Genomic DNA, 18,023 nt, shown 5'->3' on the forward strand with positions numbered 1-18,023 from the left:
TTTTTTAAAGAACCCAATCTCTCATATCAGGTTTAGCTGTTCAACTAACAAAATGTCTCTATTGGTACACTGGCGTGGAGAAAGGTAGGTTCTGGTTATCCAGTGATGCGTGGAACAGTCGTACTTCCTGACCCGCAGGTAATCACTTAGCGAGGGAGTAGGTGTTAAATAAAAATTGAAAAAATTAAAAATATATATTGTACTAAGTGTCATTAGTGTCTATGGAAAAACTGAAAACCCTCATAATGTTGATATCTCTATTAGTTGGCATATATGTAAATATATGTAAAGTACTATTTTCACGTTAAAATTATAATATGGGCATTTACTCAGAATGCACTTTGTCAAAATAACACTACAAAAAAAAACTGTTGTCATAACACAATGTTTATTTATTTAATCCTTTTAAATCTGAAATCTAAGTCAACCATTCAGTTACCTATGTTCTTATCACCCCAGATCATGGGTAAAATTAAAGACTGCATATGGACCTTTGATATAAAAAAGGCAGATGTAGAGTCTAGTAAGGATCTATTGTTTTGAGCTGCCAAACACCCGCTATTATAATGGCACCCGGGTTTCCTGTGGTGAACTGTCTGCTCTCCTACTATGGGTCCACGTGGTACACAGCTAGTAATCAGAGTAGAACTTTTCTGTCCTGGTTCACAAATGCGTAATCACAAGCAGACCAATGACAGTGAGCTCCTGGACTTCGCTGGAGCTATTATGTAAGAAGCTCTCATTCCAGCAGGATCAGGAAGCTGGTGGAATGTCAGTGTGGAGCTTCTGGGGGCCATCATGTTGCCCCAGGACGAAGCCAACTGAACCCCTTGAAAACAGGTTTTAGGGAAAAGCTTAAAATTACAATGGGTGAGCTAGATGTTAAGGCTCAAAACAAGAGGGTCTTATCATTGTCAGATTATGATGCTATAATGCCATCTCTGCAATTAAATACACATTCATCCCAGGGTCTCCAAAATCGCTTTAGAATCTAACCTCTTTCTAGGAAGTAGCAAAATGAAAGGTCATTTTTGGTAGTCCAATAACAACTGTCCATTAGTCTCAACATTAAAAATTGAATGCAATGATTTAAAGAAAAATAACACATTATTGTTTACATACTAGATTCAGAATCACGTGCTTCCTAATGATTAGAGTTTAGTCATATTTGGAAAGGAACAGAAGACGGTGGCTGAGCAGCACATCCCCTCATAAAAGATACCTGAACAGTATGCTCAGGATGATTAGTATTAAGGATTTGAACATAATGCAGTTTTCCTCAGAGGAAACAATCTTAGTTTCTAAAGAGCATTCACTTCTGACATCTCGATTCCTGATTTCAGTGGCTGCAGACTCTGTACTTCTGTGCCACACTTAGGGCAAGTAAAGTACATGTCAAATAAGAAACTACTCTTAACACAGTAGTAGCAGAAGATATGCTCACATCCTATGGTGTGAGGCATGGTGGGCCACTCTCCACACAGAGAACACTGTTTGCCGCTTGTGGCTAGTGTATTGTCACTGGTAGGAGCACCGGTAAGAGGAATACACCATGAAGATAACTTAGCTTTCAACTTCTGGATATTGATAAGCGGAAGGAGAAAAATCAGAAACTCTGCAAAACCATGCCAGAGAAGTTCCCTATTCATATACTCAAAGCCAACCTCACGTACGTTTTGGGGCTTGCAAAATACAGAACGAATGCCTAGGAGACGTTCTGTCAAAGTTGCAAACTTGCCCCTCTGAAGGAAAATCAGGAAATTAATCAGCCCGCCTAATTTCAGAAGTCCAACCATGATGTTCACACACTGCCTGGCTTTCCCAAACGACGCCAAGTGACGGTTTCGAAATAGGTCGTAGCAGCGCTCTTCTAGCCACGTCCCGCCAATCGTACACACAGCATACCACAGCTTCTGATTCTTACTCGGCGGCTGGTACCTCAGCTTCGGGGAAAAATCGTTTTTGTACTGAATATTCAAAACAGACTGTCCCACGGTGGCATTTTTAGAGTAGATGGTGAATCGCCACAAGAAAAGCCACAGGAGCGCTTTCACCTCTGGTTCAAAGTGCGCTAACAGTCCTGGCTTAAACCCGTGAAAGCACTGAGTAAACTGGGCCCAAACCAGCTGCTCCAGGGCCTTGTTGAGTTCAAGGGCATCCAACTGACTTATTCTTAGCACTCTGTCTGTCCTCTTTGTCTTCTCTTCTCTGGAAGCCATGTCTTCTCGGAAGGTCTCTGGGGATAAAGTACAATTAGGGAACATCAAACATCTGTAAGCTTGTACCATCTTCTCAACTTATGGGTCTGAAACTGTGATACGCAACTGACCAGGGCACACAGAAGACAGAGCGGGCAGGAGGTGTCAAATAGCATCGAACAATCACCTCCTACATGGAACCTTTTCCTTCTCCTCTCTCTCCTCCCTCCCTCCTTTCTTTTCTTTGTTATTTATTTATTTATTTATTTATTTATTTATTTATTTATTTATTTATTTAATTTATTTAGGCCCTCCTCATCAAAGGAATAACAGGTTGTAGCAAGTTGTACCCTCTTCCCACAAATTATCTCCAAGTAATCCTCCTTGGTCATTTTAGCAGGGAGATCATAAAATCCGGGGCTAACAGGAATGAAGCTAAATAATAGCATGACTAATGGAGAAACACATGAACTTAATAAATACAGTGAACTCTATGGAACATTCCAGCGGATGGTAAGTCAAGACCTCAGGTTAATTGCCAGCACTTCTACGGACTCCAAAGGTATATATATATATTTTAACAAGTCATTTAATCTTTCTGAAATAGGTTTTATATCCATAAAGTTAGGAGAAAAAATTAAATAGCGTTTACTATGTTATCATACTATTGCAGAAAAGAAATACTAGCACAAAGCAACATGAATGTAGAAATGCTGTTAAGATATTGAGAAGATACACATACAGTTTTCTAATAAAACTATGATATAAAAATATATGCAAAGACTTTTATAAATATCTTAGGAATCATCATAAAGGTGGTAAGGGGATAAAAATCTTTTAAAATGAAATAGAAAAAGCTGATTAGTGGTTAGCTAGGTATGAGTGACTCATTCAAAACACACTTATTAAATGCCTATTATGTACAAGCCATGGTGATTAAAACGCTCAGTGGCTGCTGTCATCAAGGAGTGTACAGACCAGTTAAAATATTTTACTTATTATTAAAAAACTGGCAAATCCAAACTATGACAAGAAATCTGTTTAAACTTAGTCTCTAAATTAGGCCCTGACTACATGGAGCTTGATCTTGGTCATGCAGGATCTCCGGGCCTTCAAAAGACCCAGTGCACTAATAGAACACCAAGTTATAGAGGGAGGCAGGTGTCCCACTTAAGTTCCTGGACAAGTCACTTCATCTAATCTCTGCTTTGTTTTTTTCACTTACAAAACTGAGGGCCAGAGATAAAATGACCTTGAGTCCTTTTATATTCTATTTATGATTTTTACTAAAAAGATTAAACATAATTTGTTGGACATTAAAGAACTGAAAGGTACATCCTAAAATAAAGTTGTACCTCTTGAAACTGGGAATGTCTTTGACAATTAAAGAGGTCTTGCAGAGGGGTGTTTTTAAATTACCCATAGATCCTACATGACTTAGTAGTAGAAGACTACAAGCTTAACAAGTTCCCATATAGGTAAAAAAGTACCTATTGAATAATAGACTTTTACTGCTGCTTTCCTCTCAGTCTAGGTATTTGACAGGAATGCTTCTCTTCCATACAGGTCATCTGCCTTTTAGGGTGATCACATCTTTTTCCCCTTTCTGCAGCTCCCTCAAAATTTCACAGCTTAGAGCTATTGCAGGGGGGATTTTTGTGGCAAGTTCTGTGAAATCCTGGCCTCGTAGCCAGGAGCCACAGGAAAAGAAGAAGGACGTTTAGGACCGAGTACCCTTTCTTCCTGCTACAAATCTCATCAATCCCCAAGGTTCTGCTCTTTGCCCCAAATATTTTTCTAATCCATTCACTACTCTATCCTCTGCAAGTTTTTCCCTAAATTCTATCTGCTCTTATCTCTCCATTGCATTACAACTAATTAGTCTATGGTGCCTTTTGCCTTCTCCAGTGCATTTTCCACATTGCAGTCATTTCAAACACACGAGCCTCCCAAACTACCCCAGCTTGGTTTCCTTCCTAATCTGTTGGTCATAAGGTGCCCCCTTCTCTTTTATCCTAGTGAACGTTTATGGTCTGTTCCCTCCATCTGGAGCAGTACACTCCTGTTCTTTACTTGAAAAACTCTGTTTTTGGTTTTTAAGTACCAAATTTTTAAGTAGTGGTTTAGGTATCACTTCCTCCTGACTTTCCAAACTGTGTTCTTCTCGTTGGTTCTCTTAGCACTCCATTCTCCCACTTTCTTGGCCTTTGTGTACTATACATATGCTATTTTTTAAAGTCTATTTCTTCCACTAGAGGATAAATCCTGCTGCAAAGATTATTTGAGTCTTGTCACAGTTGGAACTTAGCAACAACCAGCACAGTGCCCAGTACGCATAACGCATGCTACACAGACCAGATGAACACGGTAAAGTCAGGGGAAGGGGAAAGATAGAAAATACAAATTTTACCCAGTAGCTTTTAAAACTATCTCAAATTACTGCCGGACTGTTGATTATTACCTATTTTAACATGTTTGCTGTATATCTACTGTTTACCAGTTAATGATGTAGGAGTAAAACTGACACAATCTCATCCCTTTGTGGAGACCGCAATATAGTGAGGTGGGGGTGGGTAAGAATGTGCTATATAAAATAAACAGGCAATTACAATAAGGTGTAATGAGTGATATGCAAGGGGAAATTCAGGGCATTATTTTTGATACTAGATCTCAGAAGGTCAGAGAAGGCTTCATAGAGAGGTAATATCTAAGCAGCTACCCAAAAGATTAGCAGTGTTAGCCTGGTAAAGGAAGGTAAGAATGCTATGCCAGGCAGAGGAAGAGCAGGCGACAAGGACTGCAGGCGTAAGGACAAAAGGCTGGAAAGGAAGGCAGGAGACCAACAGTAAAGGACGAGTTGAGGAGGCTGTACTTTATCAAGATGTTAATGGGAAACCACTGGACAGTTTAAGAAAAGAACTAATCAAATTTGCATTTTAGACAGCTTGTTCTGGCCACATTCACAGAATGGATTCAAGAAAAGATTCGAGGCAGAGAGGCCAGTTATGATGACTGTTACGTGATTATGCAAAGTAATCAATGAGAAAGTCCCAATGGTCTAAATTATAAGGGTATCAGTAGGGATGGAGAAAAATAGGTATCTTTAAAGCTATGAGGTAGAAGTGACACAATTTAATGAGAAATAAGCCAAGAATAACTGACTTGAGTAATTGAGTGGATGGTAGTCCGATTCTCTGAAATAGGAAACACATGCAGGGATACAGGTTTGAAGGGAGAGGTAATAACCACAGTGGTGTTAGAGATCTGAGGCTCCTATGAGATAGCTAGAGCTCAATAGGCAGCTGTGTGGAGATTCTGAAGGTGGGGTCCCTCTTGTAGGACTAATCTTTAAATCGACTTAATCTACTTAAATGCTAAGGTCAGGAAGGCAGTGAACTAAGCAAGAGCTGTAGGTCCTGTCCACTTACAACACAGTCAGCTTTCTTTGTAACAACATCACCTTCCTGTCATAATTTTCCTGCTCCAGCCAGCACAGCCCCTCATTGGTTTTGTTCACTGGCATCAAGCACATCTTTGGGCTTTCAGTCTTTCTATGCTGCAGTCTTCGTGTTGGCGTTGTAGAGTCTTTCTCAGACAACTTGAGCATTTATCATGATCACCTGGATTTCTTAGACTGCAGTGTCTCAGTTCCAGGGTTTCTGAATTAGTAAGCCTGGAATGGGAGCCAAGACTTTGCATTTCTAGCAAGTTTCCTGGTGATGTTGAGAATGACTGGGCTAGTCCACTTCAAGGCAAACTTCATAATTTTTCTGGCACATCTACATCCATCCATACAGCTCTGTGCTGCCTGCCAGCTCTCCCACTCATTTCTGTTTAGTTCTCCTCCCTATCTATATCCACAGTGCCTATTAGAAATCTTGCACGGACTCTCCCTTTCTTCCCTTAAGTAGACCTGATGCAGGGCGCCTGGGTGGCTCAGTCAGTTAAACCTCTGTCTTTGGCTTGGGTCATGATCCTGGGGTCATGGGACTGAGCCCAAGTGGGGCTCCCTGCTCAGCGGGAGCCTGCTTCTCCCTCTCTCCTCCCTGCTCATGCTCTAGCTCTCTCTCAAATAAATAAATAAAATTGTTAAAAAAAAAAAAAAAGTAGACCCTGTGAGCTTAAAGACCACTCATGAATTCCACAAACTCTATGGACATCAATACATCCTAGCCATGCTGGGAGCCTGGGATGCAGAGATAAACAAAACATCCTGGTTCTCACTTATGGACCTTAAACAAGGTCTAGCAAGGGAAACAGGCAAGTAAACGGACAACTAGGGTAGAAACAGAGGTATAAGGTATTGCAGGTTCTTAAGGACAATATATACCATTTTGAAACTCTCTCAACAGAAAAAGAATTCTGAAATCCACGCAAAAATTCATTAATAAAAAAAATATTTTTCTCACTTTTTTCTGCAGCTTACAAATTTTCTCTATCTTATGAGTTATGTAATTGAGGAAAACAAGTAGAACTTTTTTTTTTTTTTAATGCAGAAGCAAATCAAAATCTGCAAAATTATTTGCCTACTCTTACCAAATCATCTCTTTCAGATTACCTCATTATTACCTCTGGGATAAAGTACAAACTTCTCTAACACAACCTAGCCCAATTCTGTCTCCATCTCTGCAAGTGGATAAGCCACTAGTATCCAGGGGAGTCTTTAATTCTGTGCCATCCCTCAGTCCTGACTCTGTGCCTTTTCTCATGTACCTAAAACACTTTACTTTCCCTGCCAACTCTTCCCACTGCCCACAACACTCTGCCCATCACATTCCTACTCTATTTCAACATTCTCTGTGAAACCTTCATAACCATCTACAACTCCTATTATCACCACCTTTACTCTGACAGCAACTGTCTGTGCCACTCAGTTGAGCCCTCAACCAATCATCCTGGGATTTTAGTCATGTCATTACATCTTTCCCTAGCTTATCTGTAAACTCATTAAGAGCCTTATCTTACACTTATTTCTCAAAGCAGCTGCCACTTACAGATGCTCATTTCTAGCTCAGTTTTCCTCATGCAAAATTCTACAATCATTCATGGTATGTGGGACTATAGCATACATGATTCTTCTAGTGTAAGAGTGTCTACAACTGTGTGCCTTCCCCAGACTTCATATTCTGTAGTCAGCAAAATAAAGGAAGCTCTTTTACTTCAAACTACCCTTGAAAGGTTCTGACCATGAATACTGGACACAGATAGAGGTCCAACACTGCCAGTTCCCTTCTCTCCCCTCTCTCACATCCCCAGAATTGCACTGGGTAGATTGCTATTTTTTTCAGTTGAGTATCAGATGAAATATATGGCTTGTGTCAGAGGACCAGTTATGCCAATTCATGTATCTTTAAATAACAGAGTCGTAATCAGTTCTGCATTGTGGCTGATGGGCATGTTATTAATTACAAGATATACCACAACGATGGGCTCATAGTAGTCGCTCAATAAATGTTTGCTGAATTTATGTGCAATGTAATGAGTAGTTTGGTAGTTAATTGGTATACTGACTGAATATTGTATGAGGACACCTGGATGAACTGGCTGGTGAGGGAATCCTTCTCTTCCTCAGGTTCCTTACTTATATTTAGTGAAAAACTGGTCAGAGGAAGTGGTTTCTCAAAGAATCATCATTTCAAATACCTCATTTCTGGAGGAATCATACTTAACATTTAGCAAAGATAGGAATTTTTAATGGCTGCCAGAAAAGGAGACTTAACACACTCTCTAACCAATCCAATATTTAACAATCCTTATTATCAAAAAATTCTTTCTTATCCCTTCTGTTACAGTTTAACATTTTTTTCTTTCCTTTTTTTTTTTCTCCCCAGGCCTGGCCTCAGTGTAGATTAAGAACAGCTGGGCTCGATCTCCTTCCTACGTAAGAATCTTTAATGGACCAAAAGACTATCATTAAACTGTTCTTCAGATTTTGCTTTTCCAGATGAATAATTTCTCTATTTTTTTTTGTTTCAGGTTTTATTTTCTAACATTTTAGTCATTTTTGTAACTTTTTAAAGTTGTAAACATAAAACAGACACTGTCCATTACACATTATAGTTAAAGTGGAATATTCTTCCTATGCTCTACATTCCTATTTAGGTCAACTGTGACAGAGTAGAAAAAAAGCAGAATTAAAAATCAATCAGACCTGAGCTCAAGTTCCAGCTTTGTCACTTACTTACTACTTGATCTTAGAAAAAGTCATTACCCTCAGATTCTTTTTAAACCAAAAACATTTTTTTTTTTTAATTTTAGGGAAAGAGAGAATAAGAGAACACGAGTGGGAGGGGCAGAGGGAGAGAGAATCTCAAGCAGCCTCTACGCTGTGCAGAGCGCCCAACACGAGGCCCGATGCAGAGCTTGAGGTCAAGATCCTGAGATCATAATCTGAGCTGAAACCAAGAGTCTGATGCCTAACAGTGCCATTTAGGTGCCTCCACCCTTGGATTCTTCATAAAGCTGGACATAACAACTACCACACACATAAAGTTGGAAATAACAGCTACCACACTCACAAAGTTGTTGAGGTTAAACCAAATAACATTATGAAAGTGTGAGGATCCCTGGATGGCTCAGCGGTTTAGTGCCTGCCTTCGGCCCAGGGTGTGGTCCTGGAGTCCCAGGATGGAGTCCCCCATCAGGTTCCCTGCATGGAGTCGGCTTCTCCCTCTGCCTGTGTCTCTGCCTCTCTCTGTCTCTGTGTCTCTCATGAATAAATAAATAAAATCTTAAAAAAAAGAAAAAAGAAAGTGGTTTGGAAACTGATAAGTATTATTGCTATATTACTGCTACTTTGGCTAGGGATGGGCATAAGCAGAAAAAGACTCTGAGTTGATTCTGGCGAATTTATTTCAAAAGACTGAAATTTTCATTATTACTCATTAATGCCTTAATCTGTGGTGAAAGAATTTTTTTTTTTTTTAAAGGAAATACGGACTACAAAATCAAAACATAATTGTGGCAATTAAATAGTGAACATGATGTCACAAATATGTGTGGAAGGAAGACTAGGTGGGAAGGGGCAGAGATATGGTTCAGTGAAACTCATCACACTACTATATCTTATCTGAAAGGACATTATGGAGGGGGAATTCTTAGGGAATGGGTTCCAGTATGACCTGCTTCCTTGGTTATTTAACCCTCATCAATATGGTAATGCCTATTATCTTGAAGCAAAGAAACTTAAGGAATGCACACTGATGATATCTGACTCTAGAGTGCTTTGCTGAAAGGCATGGTGCAGGCAGTCCAGACAGGCACCAAACTTTGGTTCATCACTAACATGTAACACTCTTTCTTTCTTTTTTTCTCTTTTGGGCAGACACATTTATTCTAAAATATTGGTTTTAGAGAAGGGCAGAGCCCAGGAGTAGAAGAAACTAGTAGGATAGAAATACTAGAAGTTCAATCATCCTGATTATGGAATCCTTTTCCTTCCACTGCTGTGTGATAACATTTGCCCATATAGGTATGAAGCATAGAAAAATGTCATAAATACTTTTAAGTCACATAAAGTTAATCTCCAAATAATGTAAGGTATAGGTTTTAGTGAATCCTAATTCTCTTACAAATGATTCACCTTAACCATTTTTTAAAAAAGATTTTATTTACTTATTTGAGAAAGAGTGGTTGAGAGAGAGAGAGAGAGAGAGAGAGATTGAGAAAGCACATGAGTGGCGGGAGGAGTAGAGGGAGAGAAACAAGCAGACTTCCCACTGAGCAAGGAGCCTAACACAGGGGGCTTGATCCTGGGACTCCAGAACTGTGACCTGAGCCAAAGGCATATGCTGAATCCACTTTGCTAACAGGCGCCCCTCAGTTTAACCAGTGTTTTTTGAGCACTTACTAAATGCCAGGCAATCTCCTAGGTATCAAGGATTCAATCCAAAAATTTAACTCAGTTTACTTCCTTTTATTCAAGCATTTTTAAAGAAATAGGATGTTACTGTAATCAGGACTAGCCATTGATCCCTTAAGCAAAGAATGAATCTTCCCAGGCAGAAAAGAAAAAAAAAATGTATTTAAGACACAAGAACAGGTTGTGCAAATCCCAGATATGTGCAAACCATGAAACCTGGCCATGGTTTATCTGGGAGATATTGATGGATTCCAACAGAAGCTGCCTCCTCGGTGATTTAATCCCCATCAATGTGGCTGTGTTTGTTACCAGGAAGCAAAGACTCATGTCATCTGTAATGTCTGAGCAAAACAGGCCCCCAGGAGAGACTGGCTGAAGAGTTAACCCACTGCAAAAAGCCCACTTTAGGGAAACCACAATGATTTCATAGGCACAAATAATCACTGTAGAGAAGAGACATAATGATATATAGTTTTAAAAGATTAATTAGATAGCAGAGTTCAATTAAAACTGAAAAGGAAGGCTGCAGCTCCCAGAGACCAGTTAGGGGTTTCCTGCAACAATGCAAGGCCCCTTATTGAAAGTGGTAAGAACTTTCTAAAAATGTTAAAGTAATGACCCACTTCATTAAGAACTAATCAAAATCAAAAAGATTATGGCACCTTCACATTTTTGAATAAAAGATCCCCAATGCTTTTTTTGTAAACCAGTACTTTCCTGATTCTGTTACAGTGACTGTCATCCACATCCAACTATTAGCCAGTCTATTTCTATTTACTTACAGGAATTTAGTTTAAGTAAGGTTTAACGATCCCCAAATTATTGGTTCTTAAAGATTAGTATCTAGTTTCACAAAAGAAGGCTCCAACTTGAATAGTTAAAAAAAAATACAAACAAATCTTTTTCTTTAAAGCTGAGATTGTTCAGGATTGAAACGAACACCGTAAGATTTAATTCAAATTGATTTTTCCAGAATGTCAAAAACAGGCAATACCTTTTCCTATTCTGCCATGAAAACTCATTCTTTTAATACACAATTCTAGAACCCTTTCCATCCTCAATCCCCACTTCCCAAACTGTACTAATTTAAGATTCTAAATAGCCAACCCCGGGCGGGGGGGGGGGGGGGGACATTTATGGTCCTGCAAAGAGACTTATAAAAATAATTAATTAAAAGTATAATTGGTACTACACAATATATGTTTAGTAAAGGATTTTACTATGTTAAGGATACGGGAGAAAGATGTTCAAGGCAAATTAGAGCATCTATAGGGTTAGTGTGATTAACTTGTCACATAAATATGTTTAAGACAAAATGATCTAGCACAAAAAACTATTAAAAAGGTCTCCTGCTGACATTTTATCACTAGACATGTCATACTGCTTTTCTTTTGCAGAAAAAAACTACTGAAATTCATTTACTAAGAGCAGCGATATATAAATCTATCCTTAAATAACCCATCCTTTCCATTCACCCAAATAAAATTTTGTCATCTATATTGCATTCCAAAACCAAATAAACAATTGTATCTCACTATGGAATGAAAAATTTTCAGAATATACTTAAGCTTTTACGGAGTATAGTACAAATTATGAATGAATATATTTTATTTAAAACATGTTATTGACAGAAATCTATCAATAATAATGTGAGTATTGTCAAGGGCCTGTCAATATTAATGTAATTATGATTAAGGGGATAACATGGATTTTTAGCTATAATACCAAGTAACATCTCCTACATTGCTGCTATCAATATACACATTATTATTGACCTGTTCTGAGACTCTCAGTACTAGATGTATTACCATTAGGCATATTTGTCAATGCATGCTGCCTACAAAAACTCTACATTTAAATTTACAGTCCTATAAACTTTGTCAGCAGAAACATGCGATTCCTAAGTATTCTCTAAGGTATGCACCCACTGCGAAGCTACCCTTTTCCAGATCTACAATAATCATCCAGTGTTTAGTATAACAATGTTGCTGCCACACTCTCCTGAGGGTTCAAGTAATCAAAACGGATGATACAACACATTCATTTTTTCCTCTTAGGTTTGAAAATATTTTAAACTAATGTTTCATATTATGAGGTTATATGAATAAAGTTCTATAACTGGAGATCTTAAGCTTTGAACCTACACCCTACTATTTTATTTCCTTTGTGTAGTCAGATAGATTTACTGTCCATTGTATTGAAATCAATACTAATAAATGGGACATGCATCAAAGAGGGATTTAACAGGACACTGATTCCCAGAACACATTTCAAACATGAGCAAAAGAGAAAAAGCTATGACTGAGACCCATTAGGACAGTGTGACCTCTGGCACTGTGAATAGGCCTAGAAATCAACAACTACAAGTTCAAATCCCACTTCTGCCACAGGCTTGCTAAATGACTTGTCACTACTCTTTTGTTCTACTCTTTCATCAAATACAAACTAAGTTTCAATAGTTTATAGATATCCATTGATATAAAAATGTGCTCTTTTGGATACAGACATGTGAAATTTTAAAGTTCTGTAGTAGACGCTAGACTTCTAAATTACTCTTCACTTAAATGTAATCCTCATCAATATCCAAATAGGATTTTTCTTTTTGAGAATGGTAGTGAGTACGCAACAAAATATTTCTAAAATATATCTGAAGCATAAACTTCAAAATCACATAAACTGCTCAAAAAGATGAACAATGATAAATAATTTGCTCTAGCAGATGGGAAGTAAATATATATATATATAAAGATTTATATATATTTATATATATTAATATATACATTAATTTGGAGAGGAAAGAGAACTCAACTCACATACCAGAATCTTCAAGACTATAATTAGTCTTACACAATTGAGCACCCTCCCTATTTCATTTACGATGTACTTATTCAAGTATTTAAAACTAACACCAAAGTTTCCCTCTGGTTTTTTTAAACCTTAAAACAGAATTTCCAATACCTTGGCCTAACTTTACAAGTACATTTTTAAGAGAAAAGCATGGCACTCATAATCTTTTCTTTCAGAAAGTTGATACTTCTGAGTCTTTAAGGGAGAAAGCATGTTGTGAAAATAAAGAGCAGATGTTTGAGTGATTATAGGGAAAGAGAGTTAACTGGTCCTGATTAGTTCTGTATCTTAGACCAGCTTCACCAACAGACTGTGTGACTCTAGACAAGTCATTTTAGCACACTACACTCTGTAGCAATTAAGAGACTTAAAAATAAATTTAAAATAATCAACTATGAAAAGTCTACCTATCTAGAATCCTTATATGAACTATTTTAAGAAACCTGGAAAGAGGAAGAAAAAAATAAAACAGACATTTCCAACTATATAAAAATGATAATGTTGAACATGAGTGTGAAAAAGGCTAGAGAAAGTAGAGAAATCAGAACAGAATATGTGAGACAGAGACACAATCACAGAAAAAAAAGAGTAAAGCATCTAGAGGACAATACCCATCACTTTATGAGTTTATGAATATAGTAAGTATATACTACTTATCAGTTATCAAACGCTAACAAGGGACTATCATAGCTCAGTGTCTTTTGCAAAATTAAATATTAAATCATTTCATCCTTACCAATATTATGAAAGAGGTTTTTTCATCATTTATGTTTTAAAACAAGGAAACTGAAGCATAGACTTCAGTTAGCTGACTCGTGTAAAAAATTAACACAATTACATGTGGTAGAGCTATGCTCTGAACTAGTGTCTTTGATTGACAAGGTGGTGTGGCTCTAAAAGATGAACATAAACACTTTAGGAGGACACCATAAGACATGCAAATGGGGCTATTTTATTTTTATTTTTTATTTTTTAAATTTTTATTTATTTATGATAGTCACAGAGAGAGAGAGAGAGAGAGGCAGAGACACAGGCAGAGGGAGAAGCAGGCCCCATGTACCATGTACCGGGAGCCTGACGTGGGATTCGATCCAGGGTCTCCTGGATCGCGCCCTGGGCCAAAGGCAGGCGCCAAACCGCTGCGCCACCCAGGGATCCCTTTTTAATTTTTTTTATGCAAATGGGGCTATTTTAAAAGGCTAATAAGCACTAAGAGATTAAGAGCATTGGGCATGAACTACAGCAAAAATTACAATCCAAGGATGACCAAACAAGAGCCACATGAAACACATGAAACAACTAGGTCTTTAAGTACTCTATAAAGTTAGAAAAGGGCTCTAGAACCTAAGGAGAGAATTTTAAACGACTTGCAAATTATTGGCACACATATTGGCCAATAATTGCGTATTTTATGGCATTCGAGACAACATGGAAATATCCACAAAGGAACAGAGGTATTAGCAATGGGAAAGGAGGAAGTACCATGTGATACATTATTACGTGTGAGGCATTATATTTTCTTCACGTTCTTTATCTCATTTAATCCTCGTAACAGTAAATAGTATCAGGTCCATTTTAAGAAGACAGAAGTTAGGCTTGAGAAGATTAACAACCTGTTTAAGGTCAGACTGACAATCAGTAGATTTCTGGTAAACAGTAGAGAAATTGTGGAACACACAAAGGAAGTTAGTAAGTAGTATGGATATGTGGTAAACTTGGAACCAATTCAATCCCGCAGAGCTCAAAGCAAAATGCTTTCCCTCAGGATCATTCACAAGACCAGACTGCCAGTCAAGCTCCCAGGACTTTGTAAATGGGGAAAGAAAGTAAAGGCATGTGGTAGAGTTGTTCACGTTGCCTGGGATGCATCTTGTCTACATTCCCTCTCCCTGACTCTATCCATGTGGTCAGAGAACCATTCAAAGAGACTGAACGTCAAATCTAAACAAAGGGAATATGTGGGTGAAAAAATGAGGTGTGAACATTCGTTTAACTGTTATGAACACATACTATATGCAAAGTAGAGGCAACACTACTTCAGCTAACGCTAGAAGGGATTCTGTTTTGCAGAATCAAAACAAAATTGGTCTCTAGCTCTTGGATTTTTTGTTTTAACAGTAAGAAGACAACTTGGATGAAATTTTATCTCACCTTATTGACAGGCAGTTAAGAAGGGAGAGGTCTGGAAAAAAAAAACATATTAAATAGAATAAAAAGCAACACAGAAAAGGGCATTTTGATTATATAGAGGATCAAAGGTTGAAAAGAAGTTGATTAACAGTGCACAATGGGAAAGGCCAGAGATGCTAGACATTCTCTTCCCTGTTTTTACTTCCAGGTAGAGAAACCACAGTGCTGGCAGTTGGGAGAGCCAAGATTACATGGGGCAAACAGAGCAGTACAGAGCTTTTCTCCAGAGGTTTCTTCCACATTCCAAAAGAACTGAAGAGGAACATGTAGTGTTTAGAAACTGCTGTCATTTCACAGGATGGAGATAAAGGGGACATCCAATTTGCTTCTAGGTTGCCCAAGATAATCAAGGGAGAGGGAAAAAAAAAAAAAGGACCAAGTGATTCAGAGCAGAACTTTTGTCCAGAAATAAAGACTGTGCACATGGCACACATCTTCCTGGTGCTACAAGAACCCCAGCACAGGGGAGTGATAGAAAGAGACTTTAAAATTACCTGATGCTGTGAGGAAAACTTGGGGCTAACACAGAAATGTACTAGTAATGTGATGTTGAGCAAGACCGTGAACGTCTTTAAGATTCAGTTACTGAATATGTGAAATAGAAAAATATCTGCCCTTTCTATTGTAAAGATTCTTAGGAGCTTCAAAGATAAGCACAGATTTTATGGGTAAAATACCAGGAGAGGAAGAGAGAAAAAATAAAGAATCATGATTCTGATCACAGAGAATTAAATTTGAAGTTTGTATTTATTTAACAAATGAGAAAATATAGATGTGTCTGTGGCCTGAAGTAATGAATTAAGGATGGCTGTAACTTTTACTGTTAAAGAAACTTACCAATTGAATGAATGCACACTGGATACAAATGAGTAATTTCCCTAAGAAACAGAATCCTAATGCTAGAAGTAAACACAGGTCATCTAGTCTAAGATATAAATTTAAATTTCCTAACAGAAACACTGTGTTTCAAACAGAACACATAAAATAGCTGTCCTGGTAAAATATCGCTGAGTGTCGGCTGGCTTTCTCTCCCTTATGTGGCTTCAGGAAATTTCTAGAGGAATTCTTCCTCAGAACAGATTTAAAACCACAGACTGAATGCTACCCCTAATTTTTAAAAATGAAGAGAATAAGGCCATGAGATTTCAAAGGAAACCAAAGTCCATTCTCTTGACTCAGTCTCCTACTCTCTATGGGCTGTTACTTCCATTTTCTTCCTTTAAGGTGGGGGAAAAATATATATAATATATATATATATATATATATATATAATAAATAGATTGTAAGAACATAACAAATAATAAATAAGAAATATATATATGTACATATATGGGTTGTGGCGGTTTTTTTTTGGCTTATATGGGTTGTGGGTTTTTTTTTTTTTCTCTGCTTTGTACATAATTCCATTCTCTCTAGTTCTTTCGTCTCCTCCTGATTCAAGATCATCCAACTCTGATGTTTCTGGATGCAAGTAATTGGTAACACGGGCAAATCAGAGAGAAGATAAAGTGAAAAAAGAAAGTTTATTTTGTTTAGGTTTAACTAAAGATAACACATTAAGGGAAAGACGTTTGTTTAGACCGCAAATTGTGGTGTGGATAAAGCCTCAACCTCTCTGTAACCGCTCGAAATCTTTAAGGTTAAAAAAAAAAACAAAAAAACAAAAAAAAAAACCACCTCTCAAAGGGTGATCGCAGAACATACTAGACGGGGACGTCCAACACCTTGGTTTCGGGAGAAGCTCTTTCACGAAATGCAGTATCTTTGGAAAACGGGACCTCAGGAAATAAGTAAAGGACCCATGACTTTTCATTTAAAGCCCCAACAGGAAAAAAAAACAAAACAAAACAAAAACCACCTCATTCTCACACTCTCGGTCGTCAGAAATCAACGCTAGATACGACAACATCCCCAAGGGCAATTCCTCCCCGAGGAAGAATGAGAACCGCGTCCAAGTCCGCAGGCGGTCAGGGAGGCCAGGAGCGTGCGGCCTCCTCGGGTCCGCACCACACCGAGCGCCTGACGCGAGCCCCGCCAGTCAGCAGGGAGGGCGCCGCGACCCGTGTGCGCCACTTCTTGAGAAGGAAACCTCCCCGCCGCCCAGGCCGCGGAGACGACTGGGAAAGCGTCTCAGAAAGTCACCTCGCGGAAGGCACCGGAGCTCAAGGCTGCAGCTCTGTTGGTCTTTTTTCTTTTTCTTTTTCTTTTCTTTTCAAGGGTGCGATTCTAAGGCTATTTTTGAGGGCCTGGGGCCTGCGTCCCCGCCTTTCTTCCCGGAACACGGGGGAAGGAAGCGCGGCCACCGCGGCGTGACCCTCCACGCCCTCCCGGCCGCAGGCAGGACCTCGGGGCTGCCCCGCCGCTCTCTCGGGCAGACACTGACCTGACGAGTCTGCGGAACGCCCCCGGCCCACGTAACTTTCTCTGAAACATTCTCCGGGAAGCTCGGCCTCTCCGAGCAGAACCGGGATTACCCAGGCTTCCGGGACGCGCGGGCTTCCGGAGCGACGCCGGACCCGGAAGTGTCTGAGGAAAAAGGGGAAATTAAACGCGGACGAGCGGAGGGAGCTGTAGAGAGCGCGGCGGAAGGCCGCGGAGGGCCGGCGCAGCCCCCGCGAGCGCCGAAGAGCCGAAGGGCCGAGGGGCCGAGGGGCCGAAGAGCCGAAGAGCCGAAGAGCCGAAGGGCCGAAGGGCCGAAGGGCCGAAGACACTGGCGCGCGGTGATTGGTCGGTTGGCCGCTCTGAGGAAAGCGCCTCTGATTGGCAGGCCCGTCGCGAACCCGGCGGCCCCGGGTCGGCGCCGCGCGTGAAGAGGCCTCGGTGTCAAGAGGCCGCGGGGAAGCCGGGGCCGTGCGAGGGCGGGGTGTTCCCTGCCCTGGGACGGCGCGGCGTGCAGCCCGACAGGCGCCGCCGAGTGGCAGCGGGGC

The 18,023-nt window shown here is 39.5% G+C and overlaps 1 protein-coding gene across 1 annotated transcript; it reads right to left on the minus strand.

Annotated features, from left to right (window-relative positions):
- Positions 1-480: 480 nt before the first annotated feature.
- On the minus strand, positions 481-17,745 carry PEX2 (peroxisomal biogenesis factor 2). Its single transcript, XM_038579572.1, has 2 exons — positions 17,480-17,745; positions 481-2,236 (listed from the first exon to the last, which is right to left on the minus strand). Exon 2 carries the CDS (start codon positions 2,217-2,219, stop codon positions 1,302-1,304), a length of 918 nt encoding a protein of 305 aa, XP_038435500.1. The 5' UTR covers positions 2,220-2,236; positions 17,480-17,745; the 3' UTR covers positions 481-1,301.
- Positions 17,746-18,023: the final 278 nt, after the last annotated feature.

Source organism: Canis lupus, chromosome 29 (genome assembly GCF_011100685.1).
Source record: "Canis lupus familiaris isolate Mischka breed German Shepherd chromosome 29, alternate assembly UU_Cfam_GSD_1.0, whole genome shotgun sequence".
In the NCBI taxonomy this organism is placed as follows: domain Eukaryota; kingdom Metazoa; phylum Chordata; class Mammalia; order Carnivora; family Canidae; genus Canis; species Canis lupus.